At 39.1% G+C, this 18,765-nt stretch overlaps 1 protein-coding gene across 2 annotated transcripts; it reads left to right on the top strand.

Annotated features, from left to right (window-relative positions):
* The first annotated feature begins 1,262 nt into the window (after positions 1-1,262).
* LOC117369540 (lisH domain-containing protein ARMC9) lies at positions 1,263-18,462 on the top strand. Of its 2 annotated transcripts, XM_033964784.2 has the most exons (26): positions 1,263-1,406; positions 1,731-1,877; positions 1,963-2,088; positions 2,163-2,324; positions 4,602-4,757; positions 4,838-4,930; positions 5,380-5,404; positions 5,723-5,880; positions 6,050-6,148; positions 7,307-7,342; positions 8,602-8,636; positions 8,723-8,834; positions 8,940-9,032; positions 9,225-9,315; positions 9,427-9,550; positions 9,635-9,774; positions 10,099-10,175; positions 10,331-10,405; positions 10,579-10,669; positions 10,803-10,855; positions 11,031-11,126; positions 11,438-11,547; positions 13,026-13,153; positions 13,496-13,589; positions 15,635-15,813; positions 17,209-18,462. In XM_033964784.2, exons 2-26 carry the CDS (start codon positions 1,803-1,805, stop codon positions 17,229-17,231), a joined length of 2,451 nt encoding a protein of 816 aa, XP_033820675.1. In that variant the 5' UTR covers positions 1,263-1,406; positions 1,731-1,802; the 3' UTR covers positions 17,232-18,462. The 2 variants fall into 2 exon arrangements, with proteins under 2 accessions (XP_033820675.1, XP_055077216.1); XM_055221241.1 differs by lacking the exon at positions 7,307-7,342.
* Positions 18,463-18,765: the final 303 nt, after the last annotated feature.

Below are 18,765 nucleotides of genomic sequence, written 5' to 3' on the forward strand. Positions count from 1 at the left end.
GACCATTGTGTAGTTTCAAAGTGTAGCTGTCACTCTGTTGAAAATGCCTGCTCCATCCGCAGAACACCACAGGTAAAGACATGCAAATACACAAGTCCTGTGTCCTCGTTTGTTCATCAGAGCCGAATATCCTTTAATTGAGGCATATTATTGCTTGAGTCTGTTGTTGCTCGCCCTTCTCCACCTCAAAGATACACAGACAAGTCTGCTCACTTTGACCAGGGGGAAGCGTTGGAGATGGTGAGAGAGATCTGGGGTAGGAACTGAAGCAGTGGATTGAAAGAATCAGAACAGGAGCAGCGTTGTCAGCTGCTGTTTGAGTTTAAAGACAGCTTCTCCATATCAGAGGATGATGTGGGCCAGACTGACCTCATCAGGCACAGCACTGACACTGGAGATGCACCACCCATAGTTGCTGTGAGTTTCTCCATTCTACCTTGAACGTTTTTGGGCCTGATCATGTCACAGCCAACAATACACTGTTTTTCACAGACAGAAGGAAATGGTATTATCATAAAGGATTCTTTACTTAACACGGATAACTCAAGTACCTCTGAACAACTCAAATACAACACACCCATTAAAAGATCACCATAAGAAACATATGCAGACCTACAAAAAAGAGAGTGGAAGTCACAGGAAGATTTTATAAGCAGTCAACGGGACAGCTTATCCTGATATCACCCATGCAGACAGTCGAGTCTATTTCACTGTTTACCTTCATTATTTTTACTGCCATAATGTTGATTTACCTTTTATTTAAATAATCTTTGAATAATATGTTATATGGTATTTTAGAATTTTATTTTAGTAGTCGTGTGGGAACTAGTGTTGTTTTGTTTGGTTCCGCTCGACCACTTGATAGAGATGCACGCCTCTTTCATTGGTATGTGAAAACGCACGTAAACCGCGCACAATGTGCGCAACCTTTGACACAAGAGTACTTCCGGTTAGGTCTCTTGCAGAAAATATATTAAATACTTACAGCATAAATAGTAAAGAAATGACATACATTGCTATATACAACATATTACTGACTAGCGTGCAATGACGTGAAAAAATGTACTATTGATAATGTATTTATTCACTCCTGTAAATTAAAGAGAAACAACGCAACATAATAGTATGTTATATTAATATTTCTCACTATGCACGAAATGCATTTATTTTAGATTTATTTTCTGTTGTTTGTTAATTGTTGACACATACGTCATCAACAGTTGGTTGCTAGGGGATATTTTTTCAGCGTCCTTTCTTGTTGCGAGCAACACGCTAATGCTAGTTGCGCCACATGACCACAACGGATGACTGCGCTCGATAAATGAGGAATCAATGGTTGCTCAATGCTTTTTTTCATGGCTATAGTGATTTCTAGATAGGATACGTACATTCCAAAAACTATCCAGGTAATGATCTTAAAGTGTTCTCTTTGAGCTGGAGCTAGCTAACTACATTTTGCTAACGGACCCGTATGCTGTCTTTTAAAATGCATGTGAGACACAAGTAGGGGTAATAAATGTTAACAGAGTAGTAATTTAACATTAGTGAACGTGTAGCTTTCTGTGTTTTCTGACATAGAGTTTTAAACTGCTAAGTTAGCTAGTTAGTTGGATACAAACAGACTCTTTATTTTCAGCCACTTCCATGTCATAGATTGTATAGTGATGCATTTTTTCTGAAACGTAAGGTTATGCTGCATTTACATTGCAGGTATTACCGTTATTTTACAGACGATTCTTCATTTTTAATGGACACAGAATTACTTGCTTGTAAGGAGTATATTTGAAGCTTCTGTCGCTCACATGAGTTTCAAGGAGACAGCCGAGATGGGCGATATCTTGGCAACAGAAGCAGATCTTCTTGGGATGATCAAAGAGGTAAGTTGACAGGTTTATTTGCACATAGTATATACTACAAGCGTTCATTTCAATTAACCATTTTTATGAATTTTGTGTTTAATAGTATCTTAAATTTGAGGGTTTTGAAGAGACTATTGATAGCTTTGACATGGAGTGTCAATGTAAAGGCAAACTCGTCTCTAAGCCTCAAGGTAGCTCACTGAGAGACTCAAAGAACCATGCCATCCAGGTAAAACAAGTGTTATTTAGTAGGCCTGCATGTGTTTCTTTAACCCTTCTAATGTTTGTTTTTGTGTGCTACAGAGAGACCTCCTTACCTCTTTTGATGATGGAGACCATAAGGTGTTCTTTGAACTGTGGACAAACCATATTGAGGTGAAAGATACAGATGCTGCTGCTCAAAGTTTGGAGTTTTACCTTTACATTCACTTCACTATCTACCCACTGAGGAAACATCTTAGTCACGTATGTGAAATATTTTTTCACTTCTAAAATATATTGGTGTGTACTATATGCATGGAATATTAACCATGTTCGGACCTAAATAGACTAAAAGTGCTGATTTCTAATGTATTGAAAATGTTTCACCTTTTTATTAAAAATTAATATAAATCAACATAGGATGCAATTTATATGTATTTGTTTGCACGGTGGCCTAAGCCTTTCTGTGTAGACTGCTTTGGGCACTCCAGAAAACAACTCAAAACATGCACAGTAGGTAAAATCCTCCAGCTGAGGTAGTTCTGACCAAGCTTAGCACAAGTTCAAGAGGTCCTGGATACTGCAGGCACTGTGGTGCTCACTGCTCTTAACATGTTGCCCCAGTGGCATTGAAGGATGGGTCAAATGCAGAGGATGAATGTCCCTGTGGGGATGACAAAGTGTACCTAAACCTTATCAATACAAATGCGTGTGAGAGGTGAGTTTTGGTAACAACCTGGTGATGTAGAAGGTCTTTGGTGACAGAAATAAAAAGTCCCTATATTTCACCAATGAGGCACAGACAATACTGCAGAACAGATTCTGCACTGTTGTGTCCAGCATTTGATTTAAAAACATCTCAGACTTAGGAGCTGTTACAAATGAAGTGTATGATGTTATATGAGGAAAATGTGTGATAAAATGTTGTTTTTTTAACTATTAATTAATTCCATCCATCCATTTTCTTCCGCTTATCCGGGGCCGGGTCGTGGGGGCAGCAGTCTAAGCAGGGACTCCCAAACTTCCCTCACCCCAGACACGTCCTCCAGCTCCTCCGGTGGGACCCCAAGGCATTCCCAGGCCAGCCGAGAGACATAGTCCCTCCAGCGTGTCCTGGGTCTTCCCCGAGGCCTCCTCCCGGTGGGACATGCCCAGAACACCTCCCTAGGGAAGCGTCCAGGAGGCATCCTGAGCAGATGCCCGAGCCACCTCAACTGGCTCCTCTCAACGTGTAGGAGCAGCGGCTCTACTCCGAGCTCCTCCCGTGTGACTGAGCTCCTCACCCTATCCCTAAGGGTGCGCCCAGCCACTCTGCGGAGGAAACCCATTTCGGCCGCTTGTATCCGCGATCTTGTCCTTTCGGTCATTACCCAAAGCTCATGAGGAACGTAGATTGACCGGTAAATCGAGAGCTTCGCCTTCCGGCTCAGCTCCTTCTTCACCACAACGGACCGATACAGCGACCGCATCACTGCAGACGCTGCACCGATCCGCCTGTCAATCTCACGCTCCTTCCTTCCCTCACTTGTGAACAAGACCCCGAGATACTTGAACTCCTCCACTTGGGGCAGAGACTCACCACCCACCCGGAGAGGGCAAACCACCTTTTTCCGGTCGAGAACCATGGCCCCTTTAGAGGAGCTGATTCTCATCCCAGCCACTTCACACTCGGCTGCAAACTGCCCCAGTGCCTGCTGCAGGTCCTGGCTCGATGAAGCCATCAGGACAACATCATCCGCAAACAGCAGAGATGAAATCCTGTGGTTCCCAAACCAGACCCCCTCCGGCCCCTGGCTGCGCCTAGAAATTCTGTCCATAAATATAATGAACAGAACCGGTGACAAAGGACAGCCCTGGCGGAGTCCAACATGCACCGGGAACAGGTCTGACTTACTGCCGGCAATGCGAACACAGCTCCTGCTCCGGTCATACAGGGACCGGACAGCCCTTAGCAAAGGGCCCCGGACCCCATACTCCCAGAGCACCCCCCAAAGGCCTTCTCCAGATCAACAAAACACATGTGGACTGGTTGGGCATACTCCCATGAACCCTCAAGGACCCGATGGAGAGTATAGAGCTGGTCCAGTGATCCACGACCGGGACGAAAACCACACTGCTCCTCCTGAATCCGAGGTCGAACCTCGGAACCTCGGATATTAATTAATTAGTTAATGTTTTAGTAATATTAATTGTTGTAAATTAAATTTGATAGATATGTATGTTATACACTGTATAACATGGAAACTGCACTCGATTGCTTTTTTTCGATCCTGCCTAATGATAAGAATTATTAAAGTCTGCACATAGAATGCTTGACTCAGACCCGCTTACCCTGCACAGTGATGAAAATGTTTACTCATCCCATAACGTCTTTTGTTGCATTTTGGCAATATGGCCACTACACTGTGCTGTTGAGCTTTTTAACCATCCCCTTTTACATATGAAATTACAGTATGTGCTAAACCAGGACTAATAAATAGCAACCTCAGTGTTATTATATTAGGATATAGTATTTGAGTATGATTTTATTTGTTATTCCAGGAGCAAGGTGACCTTGAGGAAAGGGTATCCCTATTTAAACAGTTCCTTGAGACACAAGGAGCAGCACTGAGTCAAACTACAGAATTCCTGCCCTACTACGCACTGCCATTTGTTCCTAATCCTATGGCACACCCTTCATTTAAAAATCTTTTTCAGGTAGGAATTTTGCTATTTATTCGTTATTTCTTATATCATTCCATGTAATCACTTCCCATACTGATTTTGTTTCTATTTAGGATTCCTGGATACCAAAGTTGAAGAAAAAGCTCGAGCAATTTCTGTCATTTACATTGAAGTCACCAAACAGCCCTAGACTTCTAAGTTTATATGTATCCTTTAGTTTACTCCACACTTACATTTGCTGTATTATCGCCTGAAGAGGACTGTTCCATGTTATGCAATACCCTTTTTTAGTTATGCTTTAACTTACACTTAAGTTATACTGAACAGTTTGTAGCTTGGAGTAGAACAGTTTCAGCCAATTAACTTCCTGGTACGTAAAGACAATTTTCATTGAAAGATTAGCATGACTTACAGTACTAAGACGTCCAACTACATTCAAATTGCTGAACCCCAGTATGTGAATTTAGATGCGTTTTTCAAAAATAGACACACAAAAGGGATATTGGTCCATGGGACTTCTTTCATTAAGTCATCTGTCCCTCCTACAAGACCAGCATGATATTCTTCTGTAGATCCTTTGCTAATACAATTCATACATAATATAATCAATACAAATACAATATTTTAAAGTGTATTCTTTAACAAGCATCTGTAGAGAGAGGGTGGCAGAAGTACCAAAGGTATGTCACTTTTCATGCTCAGTTAGCCATGTTGAAGTTTCATTGCAATATTTTTTTAATGAACATGTAGCAGTAATGGTAAAATTCTGATAAAAGACACACATTTTCCCAGTTGATTTAAATTGTGAAAAGCAAATTTGATATTTTGATACCATGTAGACTGTAAACTAGTATTCTACTTCACTATTTAAAGTTAAAGCTTTCCATTTGATAAAAAAAAAAATGTACTTGGCTATAGGAAGGTATTTTACTAATGAATAATTTGAAACCCAAAAGATAGATGCTGAAATATGCTTGTAAAATGTTGTTTGTTCCTAGAAGCCATGCAGCAGCTGCAGATCCAGTTGTCTGAGTCAAACCGGCGCATTGCGACTTACATAAAGAAGTGTAATAAAATTCAGGTCGATTACTACAACCTGATTGGAATAACCGCTGACCTGATCGACTTATTGGAGGCATCTGTCAGTGGAAAAATGGTTGGTCAAAGACAAGCTACTACAATACTACCTATTAGAGATGCATACAATAACAGCTCTTATTCTGTCTTATATTATGTTTGTAAGATTTTAAAGAAAACAAGTGTACAATCCCACCACTATCCTTATAAACTATTTATACTCAAGAGTGTGTGGTGTGCTTTTGTAGATCTCCCCTGAGTACCTGCAGAGGGTCTGTGTTTGTCTGTTCAACCGCCAGATGAGACAGAGCGCAGTTCAGAGCACAGACTTCACCAGGCCTGGCACTGTAAGTATAATCACACCATCTTTCCTCACTCCACTTTACACCTGGGATCAAACAAGACCCAACAACACGGATGAGCAAAACAAGGCCTAAAGCCATTTTTTTAATGAAAGCACAGGCATGACATGCCTGCAGAAACACAATGTATACTGCACTGTCAGCCCTGTTCAGTTACACATGTGTCATACGGTAGAAAATATCATGTAAAAGAAGGGTGAAGTGTAATCAGGACTTTCCTGTACTGGCCCAGTGAAGGCAAATGTTTGTATTTCATATTACATTAGACTGATATAAAAGGAATTGTTTGAGCTTTATGAACAGCCTTGGTTAATACACGTCCTACATGTGATAAAAACAATTTTCACTTGAAACCCAAGGATATTCTGATGATTACAAGTGTTGTGCTTTGGAGAGAGGTAGAGGACTAAATATACAGGATTACTAGGCCTGTCATGATAACAAATTTTGAAGTATGATACATTACTGATGAAAATCTAGAGGATAATCGATATTATTGAAACTGATTATCCCCCATAAAACTATTATAAATGTACATTATTGTTAAAAATTATGAGGTGCAAAAAATAAATGGCAGAATAACACTTCAGTATTAGTTTGTATTTATACTGCATCATAGAAGTTATTTATTCATCCCCCTACAACTCAAATTTTATTGCAGAAAAAAATGACTAAATATCCCACCAAATGCACAGAAACTGTACACATGATAAATATTGAGCTCCAAAAAATATTGTTCCAGTTTTCATATTTTGAATGATAAGTTGATAGAGTAGTTATTGTAACAGGCTTAAGGATCAAAGTGAACGCAAAATAAACAAATTATATTGGCCACTCTTATTATCTGAAAGATCAAATTTAACAGATTAAAAGAGGGTAAGAGGGGCGGCACGGAGACGGAGAGAGAGAGAGAGAGAGAGACAAGAGATTTAAGCCAATGGCATTCATCAGTAACATTAAACAGGGAAAAGTGATTGCTCAGATGTGAAAGTTTGTAGCTTACTTCAGCCCACAGCCATCATGCTTACTCATACTGAAGTTTGTTGTGTGATTTTTTTTTTGTGTTGCTTTACTGAACAAGTTCTTTCTCTGTGTTGTTTGTCTGTGTGCTGTGTTTGTGTGTGCTGTGCTTAACCCACAAAGGGATATTACTCTATGAGTCCTTATGATGATGGCTATGTAAGTTTATTATGTTCCATGTTTCCGTTTTTACTCCCTGATATCACCCAGGTCGTCTCATTTTTCTTCTGCCTGCTTCTTATGTTTCTCTCTTTAGTCCACTCCCATTCTGTGCCTGCATCATAAACCTTTACTATAAAAGTAACTAATTGTCTTGTTCTGGTATTCAAGTAGGTCTACACTAGGTCTGTGCATTGTCTTTCTGGAGAAAAGTTTGATTATTAGACTAGACTGTATCCTTAAGTCATATAATTCCCATAAAGTTCCAGTCCTTGGTCGTGTTTGAGCAACGTCAATGTTGTCCCCCCTCCTGCTGCACTTACCAACATCAGTGCTTTTAGTATTAAAGCGTTGGAAAGTTAAAGATGTGGATTTGATTACATTACAACCTCTCTCACGCTCGGGTTGCCTAAACTACAGGTATTTGTAAAGATTAAAACAGAACCCAGTTGTTGAATGAAATGTAGGCTTTTTGATCTCGTGAAGTTGTGGCTATCTGAGTAGAGTAATCAAATCTTTTACTCAGGTGAAACCCCAGGCCCTGTGGACAAAGCGGCATCAACAGTAGGAGTGAATAGTGAGAAGACAGCTTGAGGGGAGAGGACTATAGACAACACTTATGTAAACTGTGCATTGTTGAGGAATGAGGTCAACTTGTTATTGTTTAGTAGTAGTATAAATCTAATCAATCAATCAATCATTGCATTCAAATAGAGTTGTGTTGATGGCTGCACTTGTTGTCTGACTTGAACATGTCCCTTTGGCCTCCAGCGTGCGCCAGGGCAGGAGGAATGTTTAGAGTAAGAAGAGAGGCATTTGAGAAGGAATCCAGGTATCAAAGGCCTCCCATAAGCCCCGCTGTAGTCCAATGCAAATATGTGGTTAGGCCGCCGGATACCTGAGAAGACATGGTTCACTCACATAACCTTTCACGGGCCTAGCTTAAAGCTGGACTTTAGGTTAAATTTCAAGGTCCAAAATTACAAATTGAAAACCTCTCAAAACTTGCTACTAAACATCTTAACTACACTCTAGTCTACTACACTAATAGCATGGGGATTTTGGGGATTGTGCATGTTAAACTAGCATGTATGCATGTATTTAAAATATCTGACATGTGCAGATATGTAAAAGAATGCATATCTGTTTGATTGTTTTTGCATTCAAGATTGGTAAACCATAACAATTAAACATTTCTATACAGCATTGCAGTGGTTAATAACTGTTCAAATTTGTCGTCTTATAAATCTTCGCCACAGGCCTCCTCAATCCTCAGAGCGTCAATTGCACCTCAGTAAGTATGCAGCATTTTAAACACATCTTTCCATTTGACATTCTTATTTGATGTCACTGGCAATGGGATTTCCTGCTGTTTCTCAGAAGACCCAAGGAGGTGCCAATGCTGCCATCATTGGACTATGACAAGCTGAAGAAAGATCTGATGGAGGGGACAGACAGGCTCAGAGCTCTACTGCTGCAAGCACTGCGCTGGGTAATTCATATTCTTAATAGAGAAAAAAATACCATCAGAATGAATGTTTTTTATGTTCGAATATTAATTGCTCTTTAAGAATCTCAAACATATGTGCTGTTTTAGAGACTCACACGGTCACTTCCTGGTGAGCAGAGAGATACGGTGCTTCAAGCTTACATCACCAATGATCTGCTTGACCGCTTCAGCAATAATCAGGTGTGATTTTTACAGGTGTGGCACTAATAACACATAGAATTAGGCATCATCTAATATGACAATGCATGCACTCGGTGTCAGACTTCAGTCGTCCCTCGAGGATGAGTGTCTGAGAAGTAAAGCTTTTCAGGCTTTTCTTTTATGGTATATTTCTGTATTTTCATTATTATTATTATAATTTCTTTTTTGTAGGAAACTGTGCTTCATTTAATGTGGTCAAGAAATGATATTGTCCGTCAGTTCATGGCTCGCCTGATCAATGCCTTCGCTTCTCTTGCAGAGGGTAAGTGGTCCGATGAGTAAACAGTCTCAGTTAATGCTTGACTGATCTTGGAGGAGACACAATTTTACAGCTGAAAACCATACTACCTTATCCTTGTGTTTGTCTTTTCAGGCCGAGTTTATCTCTCTCAATTCCCCATTCTTCTGCAAATGATGACAGAGGCTCTCAAGAAGGAGGAAAAAGACTCGCAGACCAGAGAATATGTTCTAATTGCGCTGCAGAAACTCAGTCTTAGGTAAAATCATTTTGAGTTTTCACATACTAAATAGATGATAAATAACACACAATGACATCTGGATAAATGTGTACTGTGCTGTAGGAGGAGTCAGCAGACTGCCATGATAGAGAAGGATCTGATTTGCTGGCTTGTGGATGAATTGCAGGACTATGACTGTCTCAGTGACTGCACTTTGGAGTACTCCATGGCTCTGCTTATGAACCTCTGTCTGAGAACAAAGGGTACGCACTAATAGCATAGCATATGTCATAATTTTTTAATGCAGATAAATTTCCTTTTACCATTTTATTTTATTTATTTACTGCAAAATTTCATACAATGCACTTCTTTTTCTTCTCTTCTCTTCTTTCTCAAGCTTATTTTAATGTTATGAAATACCAATCATGTGTGGCCAACAATAGTCTACTCTACAGCACACGGCTCTGTGATGGGCTCAGTTCTCAGCTCTGACAGTTTACTGAATGTCTTTCCTTACTCTTCACCCCCGTTTCACACTTACATCTGCCCTGTCTGGTCTAAAAATTGTCTTTATTTTTGTGATTCAGGAAAAAGAAAGTGTGCTGAAAAGGCCAAACAAGTGCTTAAAGTTCTGACTGACCTACTGGGGCACGAGAACCATGAGGTGAATAACACGTTGTACTGAAATAGCGTTATTGCTTGGTGAATAAATTTGGCACAGTCTATTATATGTGCGTGTTTGTGTGTAACTGTTACTTACTAACTAAATATCTTGATGATTTTGATGTTGGGTATAAGTTTTATTTGTCTATGTCACAGATTCGACCATATGTCAATGGAGCCTTGTATAGTATCCTATCTTTACCCTCTGTGAGACAGGAAGCCAAAGAGATGGTAAGATGATTAAATAATTATTACGTCAAAGACCTAGTTTAAGTGGGTCAGATATTAACAAAAAAGTAGCAGTTTATTGTGTAACCATATCATTTTCACTGTGGCGTATCTATGGTTACACATTGTACCGTGTTGGTCTTCTTTCTTATGCTTATTGTATGCTGTTTTAATAGAGCGTTGAGGAGATTCTTTATTGTTACTCGAAAGAGGATGATCCAAACCTGAACAGACAGATTGAGTATGTCATCAAGCAACTCAACTCAAGTATGTCTTATTTTTTAATATTCAAATTCTATTCTATTTCGTATGCATTTGGGATTAATTGTAAGACTCTTTTTTTATGTATATGTTTATATATTTGATTTAACACTGGTCCTCACTGTTCTAATTGTAACAGCTGAAGACGAAGGATCGGAGTCAGAGGATGAGGAAGAAGAGGATGACAATGATGTAAGCATAAACAATGGTCTAGTGTTTTATCATTATTATGTTGGCTTACTTATAAGGAAGGACATCAAATCTCCAAACCGTCAAAAGAGTAAAAACGAATATCAAACTCATGGTGCACATCTGGCTTTATAATGATGTATAATGTAAGCACTGTGTTGTTTTTTTACTACTACAGGAGGATCTGATGGAGACAGACTTGGAAGAGGAAGTTGTCCAGCCACAGTCAGGAGAACTGTCTGGGGAGAGTCTGCTCACTACAGAGTACCTGGGAGTAAGAACTAGACATCAGATCCAGCAGGTTTCATTTAAAATAGCAAAACTTGATCCACACACTTGATCTGTGTGTATTTTGGAATAAAATTAATACATTTTCACTTGTTGACCTTGAATCTAACGCAGCTCTGACACTGATATTGTATAACACTCGCAAAAAATGCTATGTAAATAGATATTGTAGTGTCCCGGTGGTTTTTCTATTATTCATGCTTGATGGATGCTATATAGGATTTTTACTCCTCGTGACATCATCAGTGCATGTTCCCTGACAACATTCTGTGTTTTTGTTCTGTGTGTGTTATTTAGATTCTGACCAATATGGCAAAAGCAAAAAAGAGATGTCCAAATCCACAATCCGAAGGCAACGAACCCCTACAGCGCCCAGTCACTCCAAAACAGAGGAATTCAAGCCTAGGGTATATGCCCAGTCTAATTTACTCATTTGGCTAGGAAAGTGTTTTTTCATTGTCTAATACTTTAGTATTTTGGCGTAACTGAATCTAAAAGTTGAAGATATCATTTTGAGTTTGTACTTTCTGCCTGTGTTGAAGACAATACCCAAATGGCTCATTGTTGTATTTCATATCAAATACTTAGAGATAAAATAGGTGGAGTTATTTTGCTAGGGATGCAATGATAGTTTCCCATCATTCGATGTGTATCTTGATACATGGGTCACAATATCTGTTCGATTTTGAAAAAAAAATCTTTCTTGTGTTATTTATTCCTTCTAATGACCAAAGTATACACACTTGATAGATGATATTAACATGAGGCATCACATTTTGATAACTTACAGCACAACCACTGTATGCTCTATGTGAAGTGTTTTCCTATCATTATTCTGTAAAAATAAGAATTGTGCTTCCTAAAGAGAACAGTTTTTATAATATACTCTTAACATAGACTTCCAGGGGAATTACACTGTCAGACTTTTCCATTTTTGTTGATGATTTGATTATTTATTTTTGGATTATTTCTTTTCTTTTCCTTCTGAGTCTGACTTTCCTCTGACTACGTTTACATGCCTATGTCCGTGCTGCTCTCCCTCCTCTCCAGCATCAGCAGCGACAGAGAGTAGCTCCTCCCCACACTCCCCTGCTCTTACAGACACAGCGCTCTCCCATTACGCTCACAGACACTTTCCCATCTTCTTTTTGAGAACTGAAACTGTGTTATATTACATAGAAATGTCTCAACAGACCTTTTCTGAGTAAAACTCATAAGATATGCATTAGGAGTGCATTTGAGTAATGACATGTGAAGCCAAAAGCGTTTTTAGATTATTTAAACATTCATATTTTTGTCATTCCTGGATCTATCAAGGTAAAATAAAAAGTGGCTAAAAGGTAAAACCCACCGTTGTTAGAATGTTTCATCTGAAAGCTTTTTTGGAGCTGTTTACTTGCTGCATCTGGGGAGAGAGGTTTTCCCTTTAAAATGACAACGCAGCTACACCTGTCACAATAATCACAATATTGACGTATCGTTCAATATTCAAAAAGCTGGAACAATATATTTTGGGGTCCAATATTTATTGCGTGTACAGGTTTTTTTTTTGTTTTTTGTTTTTAATAATGGACTGGTTTTAGCAATTTGACAAGCCTAAACACTACGAGCTTACAGGGACATGTGCGTATCGAGCAAACATGTAAATTGAATCATCACACCCTGCATCAAATATGGTTGCATCCCTTGTGATGACCATGACTACCAGAAAAAATTATATCTTTGAGTACCCCATTATCATTATTATTTTTTTGTGCCCAAAGATGAAATTTGAAATACAGTTCAGTATTTACTAAACTAGGAATAGTATTATGTTTTTATATTATTTATATAATTTAATTATACCTGTTATGTCAAAGTATTTGCATATTCACCTTATTTTCAGGAATTCCAGAGCAGGCAGCCCTGGGGATGATGGCCAGGACAGCCTCCCTCCATCTCGCTTCAATTCTCGGCCTCCCACTCGCACTGGCAGCCGCCCCATGACCACTGAGTCCTTACATCAGAGCACCGGTCAGTACTACACACAGAACGCTATTCACATTTACTAGAGTTGCAACAGCTATCAGAATAAAAATTATTATTAAGTAATTATTGAAAGGGGTGACTAAATTAAAGGTAACATTCATCTGGACTATGCAGATAACTAAAACAAAAAGGAACCATGTATTGTGGAAAGTAATTAAGTAATTAAGTTAAAATTAATTAAGTTAAAATAAATAAATATTCTAAATGTATACAATATATATATATATATATATATAAACTGACAATAATTCACACAAAATAGTTGTTTGTTACAAGATTTGGATTAGTCTTTATTCATAATTTTTTTTCTTATTCATTTTGTTGCAGATACTGAAAGTGTAAGGTTTTCCCATGATATAGATTCGGATGCTCTGTTTGAAAGTCATGCCAGAAAAGGACTGGAGGAGCAAAATGGAGACAGGTAAAATGATCCTGGAAAATACTCTATTCTAAAATGATACACCTCTGGTTAAGCAGCACAAAACAAGCGTATAGTGCCAATATTTTCACAATATTGTTGTAAACTTGTATAATGTACAATATACTGTATTGTAACCTTCTGTGTCTGAAATTAACATTTTTTGTTGGATAGTATGAATGTAACAGAACAGTATATGCATTAACATGAACCTCCTCACCTTATTTCATCAGACTGTGAGGCTAATACAGAAATAATGTCATATTATTGGATATAGCTTCATCCCCGATCTCTAAATTGACATGCTATGGATGCACATATTTTCTGTATCAGGTTTACTATATGGGTCAGAGTTATTTGTGGTTTGGGGGGGTTGGCAGGCACACTCACCGATGGGTGACTCAGCACTGGCCAGCCGCTCCGTGTGCCTGTGACATGCGTTTAAACCAGCAGCGGCCACAAAGGGACCCATTCAGGCAGACCTCCCCGACTCCAGTCCTCCTTCAAATCCCAAAGGAACCCGACTCCTCAATCGCACCAAGAGTAATGAGTCTCAGGAAACTGCTTCAGTCATCCCTCCGCTGCTCCCCCAGGAACGCAAGACCATACTGCCATACAGCTTGGCCAGGTCTGAATCCAGTCTCCTGATTTCACCCCACGTTTGAATGACGGGGACTTCAGTGAGATCAACAAAGAAATCAATGGAATCCTAGAAACACTGCAATTTGGCCCAACTCTCTGGAACTACTTCTTTGTGCTTGTTAGCAAAACACAGCTGTTCCTTTGGTTACATGGACGGAACACACACCTGGAGTGACAACCAGACTCTTTTCCAACATCAAAAGTTTAAGATTAGTGAGAAGAGGGAAGACTGGGTAGTTGACGTGAAAATCTCCTCTTTGTGTAAGGTCGCAATGAATTTTACACCCATTGTGAGCATAATGGTGTATTTGCCTTTGCATTGTGTAGAAAAGTAATGACCCATCCAGTCCTACTGCTGTTGTGTTCCACAGCCTGAACCACATCAGTTCTTAGTGTCCTTTAGTCTCTCTCCTTACCGGAAGACTGATCATAAGAATTAATGGGCATATCTACTTGCCAATGCACAGCAGCACTTATAGCAGAGCATCTAAGGAAATCACTGTGGGTCTGCCTCTTCCTGTGTAGTGCATCCATTTTTATGACCTGTTCTAGTGGCTTTTGTCCTTATGTATTGTGTTCTTCTTTAATATCATTATATCAGACATTTTGTAATGATACTTTATTGTCTGCTCTCTATACAAAAGTCTCCTTGCAGGTCCAGCTCTGTCCTCACACTGTTCAGATTATTTGCTTGCACCAGATTTTATCTTGTATTTTGGTGCCACCTTGACTTGTATGACAAAGGGATGAATGAGTTTTTGCTGAAATTAAACCATCTATTACAGTATAGGGTTGCCACACTAGAGACAAGTGGTTTGAAAATTATGTCTTTATACGTCACATCTTTTGATTCTGAAATATCACTAGACCTGGGAGACCGACTCAATCATAGCATAATTATATTTGTACAACAAAGAAACATGGCCAGATGTATCTCTTCAGTCTGTCACTTATGTCACAGTGGGTGGCATTAGTGTTCAGTGCAGCAGTGTTAGTTTAAGCTTAACCTTAAGCCTACTCTGCAAAAAGCTTAGCAGCCTCATATGTTTCCAGTGTGACTGAGCCAGACAAAATAAGCCTAACATATATAGCTATTTGGCTAGTTTATTGATTAGCTTGTGTCACAAGTGTACCACAATACTTATGTATATGGAAATATATGTGAAACAATATAAGTGAAACTAAACAGATGAGGACGGGTACATGTTGGGCCCTTGTCTCTTGGGTCTATTGTGCTCTGTTGTGTCGGGTTTCATGTCTTTTTAGAGGCTTGCACCTTGTTCACTAAGCCTTCTAAGAGTAAACAGGGATAAAATGTCCACAGCATACTGGAACTGAGCAAGTCTTTGCTTTGAATCTTACTTCCCAAAATGTAGTAATTGTACTTGTCAACTTTATCTCCACAGGGATTATATTCCAGCATTTGTTAGTCAGCCAAAGATTCCACGCACACCTGATGGCCCGTCACCACAGAGGGGATCCAGTCACAGCCGTGGCCTGGCCCCTTCTTTCTCCCATTGTGAACCACAGCGGAGTAGGCCCAACTCGGGCGCCTCTAATGAAGACAAGTCTCAGATGAGCCCAAGTAAGACCATAGTGTGAAATATACTCAAACCGCCAGGCAACATGGGCTTATGCTGTTGCAGCCCTGATGTTACTACTGAAACCGGTAGACACATCATAGTTATCAAGCTAACTGTATCACATTTAAAACCATAACTAACAACATTGTGTTATAGCTGGATGGAATTATCTTTTGCGTTGTTGGCGTACTGTGCTTTGCTTTTCAGTTGCTTTTAGTTGAGCTGATACCATCTCTATGCCCTCATGCATCTTAATTGTATTGGAGTATTATACTGACTTCCTCCGGCTCTTATGCTGGCTACCCTTATCATAAAGCCTGTAATAAGACTTAATGGTCAGAGCCACCACTTCCTCTGAGTGTGTGCGGTACTTCTGAGGCCTGGCAAGTGTCAAACATTTATGGACGCACCAGGAAATCGCTTAATCCCACTTCACTTCACTCAAAACGTATAAAGAGACACACACATGACATCCCATACAAAAGATATTAGTGTTTTTTTTTTTTTATTGGTGCGTTTCTGCCAACTGTCTTGTGCGATTAAGTGTAATGCTTTGTGCTCGGTGGCGTCTTGCTGCAGGGGACTATGACGGAGTTTCACTGGAGGGTGGTGAAGATGACGGGCCCACCCACAATGAAAAGTAGAGCAGTTGCAGAAAAACTTTAAATAAATAATAAATATGTGGTCATATTTCTAGAATTTGGTTTCTGTGATCATTGTAGTTGTTAATTGCATGGTAGGTTGAAATGGTAAAGAGTAAATTATAATCTAGGGGAATAATAGTCTAACATTCATACAAATGTAGTTGAGAACGGCATCTGGATGAACAGTTAAACTAAAATTCTGTGATTCCTTGCACTGGGAATGTAATGTTTTGTTATTGTAAGTCAGTACAGATTAATTGATCTCTCAAGACCAAATCTGTAGTCAAATCTAAATCTAAAAACAAGGGATGGGCGACATATCATCTGGGAAGACCTGACTTGTTGGAGCTATCAGTATGAGTCCAATATCAATATTGAAAATGTATATTTAACTAATGAAAAATGGAAATGAAAGAACAGTTAGACTAAAAAATATGGCAATATGTTTGTACAATCATGCAACAAATTATTTTATATCTCAGATCAATTTTGTTATTGACAAAAATGTAAAGTTAGTTTGGGAATTTTACTATAACTTAGCACGAATTTGTGGGAAAGAGATTGTTCATACCCTAATACAAAGATGTAGACCATATACAGCCATCTCATGGAATCTGCCACTTGATATTTTTTATTACCTCACATTATGCAACTGTCACCTGATGCATCTACTAATACCCTAATCTCTGCGTCTACCTCCCTTGCACCCCATCACCCATACTCCACTCTCCCCTCCTTGTCCTAATCATGCAGGCGGTCAGTCCAAAAGGAGGTGAGGAGGGACCTGTCACCATGGAGCTCCACTATCTCCCCCACAGCATGGGACTTCCTGTAACCTCATCCCTGGTCAGTGGTGATCAGGGTCCAGGCGCAGAGACGGTCGAAGATCAGCCTCACAAACAGAGAGGTAAAGGGGGAGGGGCCAGAACAATGCAAAGGATTGTGAGGGGGTTGTGTTTTTTCACCCCTTCTGCAGTAGACCTGTTCTGTAACTTTATAGTGGGTCAGACAATAATCACAGTCTGGAGCTGTCCCTCCCCCTGCACTCTGTGTATTCATTCACCTCTGCCCCTCCATTCACAGAGCTATTTCCTGACTAATCTTCCGCTTTGCTAATTATTACCTTCATTTTCTGAGCTAAAGCTTTTAAGTGTCAACATATTATGTTGTGCAAATTGTGGTGCCCATCTTAAACTTTAATGTATGTATCAATAAGCATGCCAAGGACGGATGTCTTGATAACAGAATCTATTTTGGGGAAAAAGGGATTTCCGCAGTTTTGTTTTTTCTCTTGAATATTCTTGTACATAGAGACATATTCTCCATTGTAGCAGATTTTTATGGTGACTGATTAAGACTTAAGTTATTTTTAACTTATGCAGTAGGAATGTTTACAAATGACACAGGTCTGCACTGACTCATGAATTTTAGGAATCATATGCTGCTTATTAATGTGTCTACCAATATGTATGAGAGACTTGAATAGTAGTTATTGTTGACATTAATGTTTGCACGCGTTGAGGTGTATAGTTTAATTTTTGTTGTTGTTGTTTTTTTTACAAAAATCCTGTCATTTACCATAATTCATTTTGGTTGTAAATAAAATTATGCCACATTTTATTTTATTTCAAATAAATTCAATTCTTAATGTCTTCTATAGATTCATACATTTTGTATAAAATGCACTAAATCACTTGGTTTCTTAATAAACTGGTGTCATGAGCCCAAACTAGAGCAGTACAAGATGTCTTGCTACAAGCAGGGTAAGGGGATAAAAATTAACCCCTCTGGCAATTCAGCAATAATTCCACACATTTTACACATGTTATGACATGTGTGTATTGAGTATAATATGTTACTATATGTTACACCTGAGATGAAGTCAACCTACAGAGGTTTATCTTGAGATAACTTAGCCTTGTTCAAATATATCAGTTGTTCAAATACTTCAGACTGTTCAAATAAGACAGATTGTTCAAATTGTCCACTTGTATGAATAACAAATGTAATAAAAAAAATCCACAATAATTTCCCATTTGTCCTTTTGTGAGTTTGTGTATTAGTAATTATTTGTATTTAATGACACACTATGTAACTTCTGGAGGAAAGTCCATCACCTCCTTGCCTCCATGGAAATGTTTTCAAGAATACCTTGAATAACATGCCTTCTTACTGTAAGCAGGGTCACCTCTCCACAAATCTTCATCTTGGGCTGGCTGTGTCACCTGCTTGTCTATGGATATAGAAAAGTTCAATGCCATACTGTGAAACATTCCAGGTAAAGCAAAAAACATCTCCATGAAGATCAGA

This window comes from Periophthalmus magnuspinnatus, chromosome 4 (assembly GCF_009829125.3).
Source record: "Periophthalmus magnuspinnatus isolate fPerMag1 chromosome 4, fPerMag1.2.pri, whole genome shotgun sequence".
In the NCBI taxonomy this organism is placed as follows: Eukaryota; Metazoa; Chordata; class Actinopteri; order Gobiiformes; family Gobiidae; genus Periophthalmus; species Periophthalmus magnuspinnatus.

Bases quoted from the DNA above. Each gene is read 5' to 3' on its own strand.
- LOC117369540 (XM_033964784.2), top strand. From the start codon at position 1,803: ATGAGTTTCAAGGAGACAGCCGAGATGGGCGATATCTTGGCAACAGAA. The intron at 1,878-1,962 runs GTAAGTTGACAG...TGTGTTTAATAG, and splicing joins TTCTTGGGATGATCAAAGAG to TATCTTAAATTTGAGGGTTT. The intron at 13,590-15,634 runs GTAAAATGATCC...TTATCTCCACAG, and splicing joins GAGGAGCAAAATGGAGACAG to GGATTATATTCCAGCATTTG.